This window comes from Salarias fasciatus, chromosome 12, assembly GCF_902148845.1.
Source record: "Salarias fasciatus chromosome 12, fSalaFa1.1, whole genome shotgun sequence".
NCBI lineage: Eukaryota > Metazoa > Chordata > Actinopteri > Blenniiformes > Blenniidae > Salarias > Salarias fasciatus.
In genome coordinates this window covers 12,709,722-12,723,483 of record NC_043756.1, presented here as the reverse complement: position 1 = coordinate 12,723,483, position 13,762 = coordinate 12,709,722, and the positions used below count along the sequence as shown (strand labels likewise).

Genomic DNA, 13,762 nt, shown 5'->3' with positions numbered 1-13,762 from the left:
CCAACAGAGGCCTCTGGCAAAAGTGCTTTGTCATGATTTGACCCACTGTAATAACATTAAAACTACATAAAAAATAAAATATTTTCATTTCAAATATCTGAAAAAATATGCTGCTTTCCACTAAATCTTGGCATAAGCTCAGTTAGTACAGTTAAATAAATGTTGAGGTCAAAGGGAACTAATGCGTTTTTTGTTGCATACCATTGGCAAACCGTCTTGCGTGTGTGTGTGTGTGTGTGTGTGTGTGTGTGTGAGACTAAATCAATGTCCTTTTGTAACCACGACAAAAAAAACAAACATTTCATACAACAATATTAATTTTATGAAAAACATAAAAAACTGTGAAAGATGGAACTCACATCTGAGCTCTTACGTGCTTGACTCAGATTGAATGTCATGGTGTTTTCATTCTTAAAACAGCAGGTGCATTACCAGACATGCAAATTAATTTGTTTGATAGCTAGGATTTCAGAATATAATAATTTATCAAGTGTTTAACACATACAGTTCTATGTTGTTTGATTAAACTTTTTAAATATATTCAAGGTTGTTTGATCCTTTAACAGTGTATTTTAACTATACTGCTTGGACATTTACTTTAAAAAAATGCTATGCATTAAAAAGCTGAGATATCACATAAACAACAAAACTTACCTCAACTTCAGCACAAGATCCCACTTTTTAGTGCTGAAGTAAACTTTTTTGTGTAGTGTCAAAAGTATGGACAAGACTAAGTGAAATGATGAGAACAGCTTCAAATTTTCATTTCAATGAGATATCTGTTTTGTTTTTATTGAGCAGCTGTTAAAGACAAATCTTAGTTCACTTTAACTGGACAAATCCTTTTTATTTGTAGGACTTAAACATGTTTTTTATTTGGAAAGAAAACTCATGACAATAATTTATAGTACTACCAAATAAAAACAGTACATTGTTAATCATGTAGTTTGTGAAACACACAAGATGTTGCACAGTCTGGGAGAATCTTTGTTGTTGACACACTCAGAGAGCTTATTTTACTCATTGTTAATTTTGTAATCCATGACTTGTTCAGTATTACATTTAAAGATATTTTTAACATTCGGTCACTCCCGTGTGTAGAAGCATCCACTGTGATGATATCCAGATTAAGCATCACAGCAAACTTTGACAAATATATAGTAAGATTAAAATCTCTCAGACAACCTGAAGCAGAATTAAATTAAATCATTTTGTAAATACAAATTTATGAAAAAGCTTTATAAGGTTATGTTTGACAAGTGTGAAGGAGCTATTGGCTGTTTCCTTCAGTTTGATGTTCCTCCTTTTTGACATATGGAAAAGAATCAAAAAAATAGTTCTGAACATCAACAGAGAAAACACACAAAAACCTGGACAGTCTCCAAAGACTGAAACAAACTAAAACCATTTACTTCTTCACTCAGTATTCATCAAAAAATGCTCATTTGGAGATGACAAAAGTGAATCAATCAATAAATTATTGATGCATTTTGATTTGGAAAAGAAACCATTGCTGGTGTGATACTTGATTGAAATTAATTCAAACTCCTTGTCCTATTTCTAATCCGCAGGAGTCGCCATGGAAGGACATTTGGGGCGTCCAGAGGCCGGCAGGAGGTTTTCCCAGTACTGTCGACCAGCCCTGAGACGAAATTTAGCACATTAGTAAGTTAAAAAACAACATCTGTTGAAAATCTTCTCTCATTTTCACTTGGATTTTGTCCTCTGTTATGTTAACTACCAACATGCGCCCATGTATAAGTGTGAGTGTCTTACCTGGCCTTGACCCAGGGTTTAGTGTGTGTCTCCAGAGTAGCTGCCCAGAGTGAGTGCTTCGTTGAGGCCGGTGGGAGGAATCCTCTCTCTTCTGCCAGCTCTTCTGATATGGCCCTGATATGGTACGGCTCAAACCCACAGCAGCCACCGATGTAGCGGATTCCTGCATTGTAAGCCTCCCTGGCATATTTATGGACGTCCCAGCGCGTGATGATTCTGGTCTCCAGAGCTGAAAAGAGATGAAAAATTTAATTCTGAAGCTCTCTTCAAACTTCACATGTAAAAAGTTTAAATCGGCCACGCTCACATACTTCAAGTGGCAGGAGCAAGCTTGTAAAACCCCTAAAATCTTTCAGTTTTCTCAGTAAACTGATCTCGGAAAACTACACTATCTACAGCTCAGTCTCTGCATTGACAAAAACAACTCTTTGCCTCACTTCTTACCCCACAAATTAATTATTTTATGGTCACTGGTCACAAATATTAAACATTCACAGAGCTGCAAGAGAAACAAAGCTAACCTTTGATTTATTAACTGACCAAACTTGTACATGCAATAAAATCATTAATCAACAAATCCTGGTACAAGTGTTGCCCTGCAATAATGAAGGTGGACTTCTTCACCATTTTCTCTACAGGAAGAACAAATTCACTTTATTCTTGTCACTCTCACACCATAGCACTGTCTTCTTCCCAATTAACCAGAGTTAAAACATAAACCAGTCACATCGAGACACTTTTTGACTCATTTCAAACTTGTATTTATGATTTGTTTGACTTAAATGCTTAATTCTGGACTAAATATAATCAATCCTACATATATAAGCACACGCTCATCTTACTGAGGCAAATCGCTGGAAATATAAAGTGTCATTTTTATGAAGGCCCTTGAGTCAAAGCTATATCGTTTAGTCATGTGGACTATTTTACTAATGCTGGTAGATGACATTGCTGTTGTTTAGTATTAAAGTAATATTTTGAAACAAACCAAAGGGAAACTCTGGGAGACTGACGTATCCTCCGATGTTACACTCTGGTGTGTGGAAGCCAAGCGGCTGGACCATGAGATGTGCTTTCAGACCAGCTTTCTCCAGACCCTCTTTCATTAGTTTCACTGTGCGAACACATGTGAGTGGATCCAGGTGGCAGTTTATTCCCACGATGTCCGCTCCTGCAAGTCAGACACAGTCACATAAAACACCTACAGGATGCAGTTATAATTTCAGAAATACATGAAAAACAGCTGAGGAAATGTTATGTACCAGCTTTGACCAGTCTCACGGCACACTCTCCAGGTGGGACCCCACTCCTGTCTCCATCAGGTGAGATGCAAAGTGTGGCTCCTACAGGTTTCCCACCAGTTTTCATGACTTCCACGCCCCACACTGCCTCTTCGACATATTCAAAGTACTGCAGAAAAAGGTATGCACCCAGTCATCAAAGACACGCGCTCAACTTCAGCCAAAATACTGAAATCAGTGTGAAAGAAATACTGAAAACATCCCACAACAAAAACTGAAAACAGGTTGAGACACATCTGAGTGCAGAGTATATAGTGAAAATGAACTTTTAAACTCAGTGATCCACAATGTTCTTTGTAAGCCATGTTAACACTATAAAATTCTTTTAGAATTTGTATCTTAAACCAAAGTTGATCGCTCCTATGTTTCTTCCCTTCTGCAACTTAACTATCACCTGCTTTCATCTCTCATTGTAAAGACATGGAACTAGACAGTAACATGCTTGCTGTGAGACTTGGTTTTGTTCCAAGTTAGGGAGCAGAAGTAAACAATCATCAGAAAAGAAGGTCAAGCTAAATACAAATACCTGAAAAGCCTAATGGAGTGCAGTAACAGAGTCCATATTTGCTGCCTCTGAACAACGCATGCAAACTAAGATCTGATGCTGTTCTGATGATCTTACTTCCACCATGAAGAAGTCAATGTCCTTTTTCAGGAAGTCATCCAGCTGTTTCTTGAAGATGGCTTTGACGTCACTCTCACTGCCTTTATTTGCATAGAGTGGAGTCTGGGACACACCTCCAGCCACCAGAGCACCGCCCTCATCGGCGACCTCTCTGGCCATGTCGCAGGCTGCATCGTTGATCTGAGCACCCTGAGGGAGAAATCAAGAAATGTCAGCTGTAACGTCTCTCATTTTCTTCTTCTTCTTCTTCATTTGTTTTGAAACTGACAGAGATGTCGGTGACATTGCCACTGAGCTCCAGTTTATCCTCACTGCAGTAGAAAGTGAAGGTTTGAATCACATCGGCTCCAGCTCTCAGGAACTCCCTGTGCAGCTGCCGCACTGAAACAAAGACAGAAAAGTGTGTGTGTGTGTGTGTGTGTGTGTGTGTGTGTGTGAAGTGTGTGTGCATATACTGTATGTATAAAAACCACAACAGTGTATTTAACATGTATACCAGCTTCAGGATGCTCCACTGCAGCCTCGGGTGTCCAGTGCCCTGCCTTCACGTAGCCACGCCGCTCCAGCTGCATCACATATCCTCCATCTCCCACAACCACCTCCCCGGCATCCAGGCGCTCTAAGATACCCTCCAGACAGACACACAAAATATTCAATCCATGTACACTTGACTGCAGTGGCTGATAATTTGATTGCATTGCAGTCTGTTGACATGTTATCATAGCATGCTGACACTGAGAAAAAAAAATGTTTTGGGAGTGTTTGTGCACCAATAATTTAATTATACCTGCCCCATATTGTTCAGTCTTTGAAGGAGTTTATGTAAGGACACTGTTGTTAATGTTTAACAGACACAGAGGGCAGTTGGAGGGGAACCAATAACAGTGCTGTGCTGGTTATATAATCTACTATAAACCTACATCTATTTTTTTTTCTATCCAAGCAACTGCAAAACTTTGTTTTCAGTTTTCACATACTTTATGTGGGATACTACTTTCTCTCAGAAAAATTGCGCACATTCTTATTTTACCTAAACACAAAAGTTGAAACATTCAAATATGCATAGCCTAATCAAAAAACAACAGTGGAAGGCACTAATTTCACAAACTGCAAATATTCACAATACCTTAATGAAGTGACATTGTTGAGTTTTTCACCTTGTATTTTGTAAGCATATCAATTTCAGTATGTCTTACACTGTGCAATCTTCTTCACTACTTTTAACATCACAAGTTGTTATTGAGTAACTCCACAAAATGCATCGACATTCAAGCTTTTACTTGTATTGCTCTGGAGGGACTATATCAATATTTAAATCAAATGTACTGCTTTATATCTACATTCAGACATTGCTCAAATGTAGTGTTTGTCCCAGAAATCGGTGTTGAACGTTGGTATTTCATACATGTAAACTAAACGTAACTATAACTTTAAATGTATCTTTAACTGATAAAATTTGGAAAACAGTGCACGAATTTGCCAATAATTGATTAAAATACAATGCATATAAGCAGAAACACAGAAACAAAAAATGAAATTATTTCACTGTTTAAGTGTTTATTTAATGTTGCAGCATAGCTTCCCTCATATGCAGACACCATGCTTGTTTCCACTGATAACACAGTAAATATTTGGAATAGCGCCACCCAGAGCATTGGAGCATGTTCATTAGCTCTGAATCGGCCTGTTATCTGGGATCAATCAGTCTTGATTTAATGCGCAAAAGTAACCAATCAGGTGTAACGATCACAACTCTCACATTGAGAAAATATATTAATCAAGCACTGCAACACTGGACCATGAAACAATTAATCTAATTGAGAAGCAAATAAATAAATAATTAAATAATTCATGTTTTTTTTTACCCCAAAAAATGAATTAGTATTTTAATTAATTAATGACACAAATGTATGTCTTTAATTCCAATCTCAATTAATTATTGATAATTTTAAATATTTTTTTACTGGTGTAGTTATTCATTTAATTTTGACTCTTTTGTCCTCTATTGGCATGTCTGACTCTGTCCCCAATAGTTTTTTCTACCTTATCAGTGTTTTACAGTCCTCCTGCTTTGTTGTTATTATCTGTTAGATACAACTAATCTAGCTGTCATTCAGGTATCATTAATATCTAACTTCTGTCAGTGGGCTATTGTTTCAAATAGAGACCATGCTGGACAAACATAACTAGAAATATTTAAAAAAATATTTGTCAAAATGTTATTAAAGTGTGGTATCAAACTGAAGTGAAAGTCAGCAAGGCTTGTGGGCTTTAGCAAATAGCTATAATTAAACTGCTGATTGTTTGCTCAACCTAGTAAGTAAAAGGCAGCCAATGTTGATAGATAATGAAGAGAAGCGCCAAAAGTTTCGTTTCTGTTAATTTATGAACTGAAAAGCGTTTGTTTTGCAGACTTACCCTTCTCTTCTGGTTCGCCATGGCAGCCTGAAGCTCTGCAGAGTTCACACCGTCTGCAGATACAGCGTGTGATTAAGAAAAATATCTCAAAAAAGGGGGATAAAGTGAACAGACTGGGAGGAGCGTGTGAACTTTGAAGTTCAAGTATGAACGAATTGTCCAAAAGCAGCGAGTCACTTTACTGAACGGTGACTCACGACTCATCATGTTCATTCTCTCGATCAATGAGTCACTCCTGCTGCAGCTGAGCAGCTCACGAGCTGCAGAGAGAAAACGAAAACAGACAGCCTGCCAGTGTTGTTGTGCTGCTGTGACTCACACTACATCTGTATAAATATATCCGTTTAGTCTGCATGTCCTAAAAAAAGCAGCGACTGGCTCCTTAAAGTCACAGGAGGTGTTTAGTGTGCATGCTGGAGTCAGCCAGACAGATTTCTACAAAGCCTTTGACTCAGTTGAGCATCCTTTTCTTTTTTAACTGCCTTCAAAGACTTGGCTTGATGTCTGTCCTTTGTAAAGTTTTGAAAATTCTCTTTGCCAGTCGCCTCAATCAGTTAAATGAAGTGAGGGCACCACACAAAGATTTTGTTTAGAGAAAGTTATAAAACAAGGTTGTCAGTAACTTCTTATGTTAATTGATGATGCATAAATGTGTTGTCTCAGTATAAAGGTAAGTCAAATAGAAAGAATCTATGAAGCTGAAGACATTTAAAATAAAAAAAAAAACGATTGAAAAAAATGAAATTTGTGGGGGGCGTGGCATTGTGAGTGACAGCATAACAAAGAAAACTCCAGATGGTGCTTATACTGACATTTCTCCCATTAATACTTCAGGAAAACAGTTTGAATATAGATGATTTTATTATATTGATCGATGACTCTCAAAGTGTGGAGGTGGGCCATGTTAGATGATTTACTGTAAGTACGTAAGAAGTTTTCATCTTTTAATTTTGTAATAGCGTTTGGTTTCTTACAAAAACCTCAAACTCATTCGCTCCCAGCGATTTACCACCAGCTGCAGCTGCTGTTCTCTTATGTGCTCACAAGGGGGCGCAGGACAATGACTTTCCACCTGTCAAAAAAAAAAGAAAAAAAAAAGATCAACGGAACCAATGCATGGCGCCCTGGGCCAGCCTGCAAGGAGCTGGCAACAATGTATCATTTTTAACTGACGTCATCATCTAATTTGACCTAGATATGCAAATGAGCAGCTCTGCAAATTTGATGATGTCATCAGAACGTTCCTGACTGAGGAGTTTGAAACAATGTTTTGGTTTAAAAGCAATATTGTTTTTTTGTTGTTGTTGTGTTACAAAACACAATAAAATGCACCATATTTAATTTACCGTAATTACTAAACATTTAATGTAAATGTTGTCATTTTTTCACATTTTTATGACATTTCATGGAATATAACTAGTCAATGTGTTTTTTTTTATTCCTTAATTTTGTATGGGATCAGATTGGGGTAGTACCCAGTTGGTTTGCAATTATGGAATAAACCAGATTAAAATTGAAAATGAAAAGGATTTCCTTTAAAATTTTGTACAAAATTGAAAATGTAAAGCATTTTACGAGAAAAGGTTTGAGGTAATAATGACATTAATTCATTTTGTTCAATTGAATCTGAAACTTGGCAATTCTGGCATTGAGAGCTCATCACCAAACAGTGGAATGTTTGTCAAGGCTTATCAGTGACAACCTTGATGCAACTTATGTTTAGTTATTTGAGGATTTTTTTTCTTTGTTGACACCAAAAAATGGTTATATGATTATTTATAACAATTTTTGCATTTATAAATGAGTCATAAACTGTTTTTATCCGTCTTTCACAGGGACTTTGATTTATACCTTTGTTTGATCAGTTTCTGCAGAAATATGAAGGCTGAAAATACTTTGTCCACATCACATGTGTGGAATATGGTTTATATATCTAAAATAGTGTTTTTTCTCTTTTATTCCCACTGGTAGCTCTTTTAACTTTGTGCTGTTGTTTTGCATTATTGGATTTATTGGAATATATTTTTCTAAATGTCCAATGTGTTTCATTAAAAAAGTCCCTATAACCTACCTGATTAAACAGATCCATAAACTCTGTGGCCTCCACTTTGGTGATGATGGATAATTTGAGACATGTAAACATGCTCCTGAGAGACATCAACCCCCTTTGAATAGATGCATGAAAGGCCAAAGCGAGAACATGCAAGACGTACAAATTAATTTTTTTTTATAGTTAGCATAATCACTTACAATCATACAGTTTTATGAAATTGCTCATTTTCAAAAGAAACAACAAAACTGACCTCATCAGCTGAAGCAAGATACCTCTTCCTCATCTACATCCTGAAATAATGTCACACACATTTTGAGTAGTGCCACACGTATTTAACGGGGACAACATTAATTCAAATAATGGGCACAGCTTCAAAGTAAAAATCATTTCAATTAAATGTCTGTTTTTTCTTTATGAGCTGCTGTTAAAAATAAATATCATTCCACTCTAACTACATTTTCATTCATAGGACTTCAAGGTGTTTTTTTTTTTTTTTTTTTTTTTTTTTTGTTAGAAAGGAAACTCATGACAATCAATTACAGCACATTTCACAAATCAATATGTAGTCAATAATGCATTTAACGAAACAAAGTGATTTACATTTCTGGGAGAGTCTTTCATTTTTGCTGACACACTCAGAAAGCTAATATGACTTATTGTTGATTTACCTGACAGCCAATGGTGGACTACGTGTTTTTTAAACTCCACATCAAGAAAATGCATAGGTTTGACTTGTGGTGCCGAGGAGGAGGAGATTGTAAGCAAACAAGTTGGGCACGTATGTGGTTCAGGGACAGACATCCAGTTCTATTGCATTGTCAGCTGATCATGATACCACATTGATTAAGGAAAACATGAACAATTTTTCCTCCCCCAAGAACTGCCACCTTAACGTGGTGGGGGAGTTTGAGAGCCCGCATGATCCCAGGAGCTATGTTGCCGGGGGGCTTTATGCCCCCTAGTAGGGTCTCCCATGGCAAACAGGTCCTGGGTGACGGGCCAGACTGAGAGCAATTCAAAACCCCCTATGAGAAGAAAAAGAACAAAGGTCGTTACGTCGCCCGGTATGGCGCAGCCGGGGCCCCACCCTGGAGCCAGGCCTGGGGTTGGGGCTCGTAAGCGAGCGCCTGGTGGCCGGGTCTTTGCCCACGGGGCCCGGCCGGGCTCAGCCCGAAGGGACGACGTGGGCCTGACCTCCGGTGGGCTCACCACCCACCGAGGGAACCGTAGGGGCCGGGTGCAGTGTGGATTGGGTGGCAGCCGACGGCAGGGTGCCCGGCGACCCGATCCCCGGACACAGAGACTGGCTCTAGGGACATGGAATGTCACCTCGTTGGCGGGGAAGGAGCCCGAGCTTGTGAGGGAGGTTGAGAGGTACCGGCTAGATATAGTCGGGCTCACCTCCACACATAGCCTGGGCTCTGGAACCCAACCTCTCGAGAAGGGCTGGACTCTCCACTTCTCTGGCGTTGCCTGCAGTGAGAGGCGGCGGGCTGGTGTGGGTTTGCTTGTAGCCCCACAGCTCAGCCGCCATGTGTTGGAGTTCACCCCAGTGAACGAGAGGGTTGCATCCCTGCGCCTTCGGGTCGGGGATAGGTGCCTCACTGTTGTCTCGGCTTACGGGCCGAACAGCAGTGCAGAGTACCCGGCCTTCTTGGAGTCCCTGGGAGGGGTGCTGGACAGTGCTCCGACTGGGGACTCCATTGTTCTACTGGGGGACTTCAACGCCCACGTGGGCAGCGACAGTGAGACCTGGAAGGGGGTGATTGGATCGCACGGCCTCCCCGATCTGAACCCGAGTGGTGTTCTGTTATTGGACTTCTGTGCTAGTCACAGTTTGTCCATAACGAACACCATGTTCGAGCACAGGGGTGTCCATAAGTGCACTTGGCACCAGGACACCCTAGGTCGGAGGTCGATGATCGACTTTGTTGTCGTGTCATCTGACCTCCGGCCGCGTGTTTTGGACACTCGGGTGAAGAGAGGGGCAGAGCTGTCGACCGATCACCACCTGGTGGTGAGTTGGATTCGCTGGCGGAGGAGGAAACCGGACAGACTTGGCAGACCCAAACGTGTTGTGAGGGTCTGCTGGGAACGTCTGGCGGAACCCTCTGTCAGCATGGCTTTCAACTCCCACCTCCGGGAGAGCTTCTCTCATGTCCCGAGGGAGGCAGGGGACATTGAGTCCGAGTGGACCATGTTCTCCACCTCCATTGTCGAAGCAGCTGCTCGGAGCTGTGGTCGTAAGGTCTCCGGTGCCTGTCGTGGCGGCAACCCCCGAACCCGGTGGTGGACACCGGAAGTAAGGGCTGCCGTCAAGCTGAAGAAGGAGTCCTATCGAGCCTTGCTGGCTCATGGGACTCCCGAAGCAGCTGACGGGTACCGGCAGGCCAAGCGAACTGCAGCCCGAGCAGTTGTGGAGGCAAAAACTCGGGTCTGGGAGGAGTTCGGGGAGGCCATGGAGGAGGACTATCGGTCGGTCTCGAAGAAATTCTGGCAAACCGTCCGGCGCCTCAGGAGGGGAAAGCAGGTCTCCGCCAACACTGTTTACAGTGGAGGTGGGGAGCTGCTGACCTCAACTGGGGATATTGTTGGACGGTGGAAGGAATACTTCGAGGACCTCCTCAATCCCGTCGCCACGTCTTCCGTGGAGGAAGCAGAGGCTGAGGTCTCAGAGGTGGACTCGTCCATCACCCAAGCTGAAGTCACTGAGGTGGTTGGCAAGCTCCTCGGTGGCAAGGCACCGGGGGTGGACGAGATTCGGCCTGAGTACCTTAAGTCTCTGGATGTGCAGGGACTGTCTTGGTTGACACGTCTCTGCAACATCGCGTGGCTGTCGGGGACGGTGCCTCTGGATTGGCAGACCGGGGTGGTGGTCCCCCTGTTTAAAAAGGGGGACCGGAGGGTGTGCTCCAACTATAGGGGGATTACACTCCTCAGCCTCCCCGGGAAAGTCTATTCCAGGGTACTGGAGAGGAGGATCCGACCGATAGTCGAACCTCGGATCCAGGAGGAACAATGCGGTTTTCGTCCTGGCCGTGGAACAGTGGACCAGCTCTATACCCTCCATAGGGTGCTCGAGGGTTCGTGGGAGTTTGCCCAACCAGTCCACATGTGTTTTGTGGATTTGGAGAAGGCATTCGACCGTGTCCCTCGTGGTGTCTTGTGGGGGGTGCTCCGGGAATACGGAGTCCGGGGCCCCTTGTTAAGGGCCGTCCGGTCTTTGTATGACCGGAGTAGGAGTCTGGTCCGCATTGCCGGCAGTAAGTCGGACCTGTTCCCGGTGCATGTTGGACTCCGGCAGGGCTGCCCTTTGTCACCGGTTCTGTTCATAATCTTCATGGACAGAATTTCTAGGTGCAGCCAGGGGCCGGAGGGGTTCCGGTTCGGGAACCACAGGATTTCATCTCTGCTTTTTGCAGATGATGTTGTCCTGTTGGCTTCATCGAACCCGGACCTACAGCATGCACTGGGGCGGTTCGCAGCCGAGTGTGAAGCGGCAGGGATGAGGATTAGCACCTCCAAATCCGAGGCCATGGTCCTCGACCGGAGGAAGGTGGCTTGCCCCCTCCAGGTTGGTGGAGAGACCCTAGCCCAAGTGGAGGAGTTCAAGTATCTTGGGGTCTTGTTCACGAGTGGGGGACGGATGGAGCGTGAGATTGACAGGCGGATCGGTGCAGCGGCTGCAGTGATGCGGTCGTTGTATCGGTCCGTCGTGGTGAAGAAGGAGCTGAGCCGAAAGGCGAAGCTCTCGATTTACCGGTCAATCTACGTTCCCACCCTCACCTATGGTCATGAGCTTTGGGTCATGACCGAAAGGACAAGATCCCGGATACAAGCGGCCGAAATGAGCTTCCTCCGTAGGGTGGCTGGGCGCTCCCTTAGAGATAGGGTGAGGAGCTCAGTCACCAGGGAGGAGCTCGGAGTAGAGCCGCTACTCCTCCACATCGAGAGGAACCAGCTGAGGTGGCTCGGACATCTGTTTAGGATGCCTCCTGGACGCCTCCCTAGGGAGGTGTTCCGGGCATGTCCCACTGGGAGGAGACCCCGGGGAAGACCCAGGACATGCTGGAGAGACTATGTCTCTCGGCTGGCCTGGGAACGCCTCGGGATCCTCCCAGAGGAGCTGGAGGAAGTGTCTGGGGACAGGGAAGTCTGGGCATCCCTGCTGAGACTGCTGCCCCCGCGACCCGGCCCCGGATAAGCGGTAGAAAATGGATGGATGGATGGATGGATGAACAATTTTTCAGTCTTCCACTGAATGTTCGTCAATGGAGGTTTCCTTCTTTATCTCTGTAGCACACAAGTGCCACCCCCGCGGGTTGGCTAGACACAGGTGAATCCACAGCCAGTGAGTTCGAACCTCCTTTATTGTCCATCAGTGGGCCCAACCCCCACCCCTCAATTCGGCAGGCTTCTTTAGCCGCCGCCACACCGCGCAGTCCTCGATCCTGGTCATTCCAGTCTTCAGCCTTTTCAGGCTTGCCTGCGCTGGCCTCTCCAGTCTGCTGCTGTCAGTCCAGTTCTGCTCCTCTCTCTCCTCTCCGCCAGGTCCAGCACACTACTTCAAGCAGGAGAGAGTAATCAAATCAATTGCCAGCACCTGCCGCACCTTGGACACTGGCTCCCTGAGCCGCTTCCCCGCCTCCCTCTCTCCTGCAGCCGAGAGCAAACCACGCCCATCCTCTACAATCCCCCACAAAGATGACGTTTCCATTAACGGCACAGAAATGTGTCCTAATACCCGAATACTGATAAATCTAACGGAATTTCAAGAAAATTGAACACAGACAATGACAAGTAAAAGCATGAAAATGACTGGCCTCATCTGCTGCCCAGAGTAAATACAATTTCAGCTTAATTCAGCACAATAAAGAATTATGTGAACAAATGTTTTTCATCTCCACATTTAGAGGCATTTGCACCAGTTTCATATTTTCATAGGAAAACATGATATACCATACACCACAAGCAATACACGATAATGGAAAACACAAGTACTGTCTGTAGGCTAATACAGAAAATGTATACATTCATGCAATCAACTGTGAACTGATTAATCTATGATTGAAACTGTTCATGTAATTTATACTAATTCACACTTTTGCAGCAGTTAAAATGTAAAGATTGGTTTTTAAGGAGTCACAAATGAAGTCTGAACATCAGCAGAGAAAACACACACCAGCCTGGACAATCTCCAAAGTCTGAAACAGACAGAAACCCTTTTCTTCACTCAATATTCATCAAGAAATTTTCAATTGGAGATGATAAAACTAAATTGATCAACAAATATTACATTGTCAGTTGAGGCGTTTTAGATTTTGAAACCATCGCAGGTGTGATTTAAAAAGAAAGCCTTGAATATCTAGGCAAGCCTGCTAAGATGACACTGGTTCAACTCCTTGTCCTATTTCTAATCCGCAGGTGTCGCCATGGAAGGACATTTGGGGCGTCCAGAGGCAGGCAGGAGGTTTTCCCAGTACTGTCGACCAGCTCTGAGACGAAATTTAGCACATTAGTAAGTTAAAAAACAACATCTGTTGAAAATCTTCTCTCATTTTCACTTGGATTTTGTCCTCTGTTATGTTA

General features: G+C 43.1%; 2 protein-coding genes across 2 annotated transcripts in view; both read right to left on the bottom strand.

Annotated features, from left to right (window-relative positions):
• Nucleotides 1-1,772: 1,772 nt before the first annotated feature.
• On the bottom strand, nucleotides 1,773-4,316 carry LOC115398613 (betaine--homocysteine S-methyltransferase 1-like). The gene is made up of 6 exons (XM_030105464.1): nucleotides 4,199-4,316; nucleotides 3,971-4,083; nucleotides 3,700-3,891; nucleotides 3,039-3,186; nucleotides 2,765-2,947; nucleotides 1,773-2,005 (listed from the first exon to the last, which is right to left on the bottom strand). The coding sequence occupies exons 1-6, from the start codon at nucleotides 4,272-4,274 to the stop codon at nucleotides 1,773-1,775; spliced, it is 945 nt and encodes a 314-aa protein (XP_029961324.1). The 5' UTR covers nucleotides 4,275-4,316.
• A 9,268-nt stretch (nucleotides 4,317-13,584) lies between these two features.
• LOC115398612 (betaine--homocysteine S-methyltransferase 1-like) overlaps nucleotides 13,585-13,762 on the bottom strand; it is a 4,703-nt gene continuing 4,525 nt past the window's right edge. Inside the window, exon 8 of the mRNA XM_030105463.1 lies at nucleotides 13,585-13,668. Coding sequence (XP_029961323.1) covers nucleotides 13,587-13,668 — 82 coding nt within the window. The 3' untranslated portion in view covers nucleotides 13,585-13,586. The remainder of the gene's footprint in view (nucleotides 13,669-13,762) is intronic.

Bases quoted from the DNA above. Each gene is read 5' to 3' on its own strand.
- LOC115398613 (XM_030105464.1), bottom strand. From the start codon at position 4,274: ATGCAGCTGGAGCGGCGTGGCTACGTGAAGGCAGGGCACTGGACACCC. The intron at 3,892-3,970 runs GTCAGTTTCAAA...TTTCTCCCTCAG, and splicing joins GCAATGTCACCGACATCTCT to GGTGCTCAGATCAACGATGC. The intron at 2,948-3,038 runs GTACATAACATT...TCTGACTTGCAG, and splicing joins CGTGAGACTGGTCAAAGCTG to GAGCGGACATCGTGGGAATA.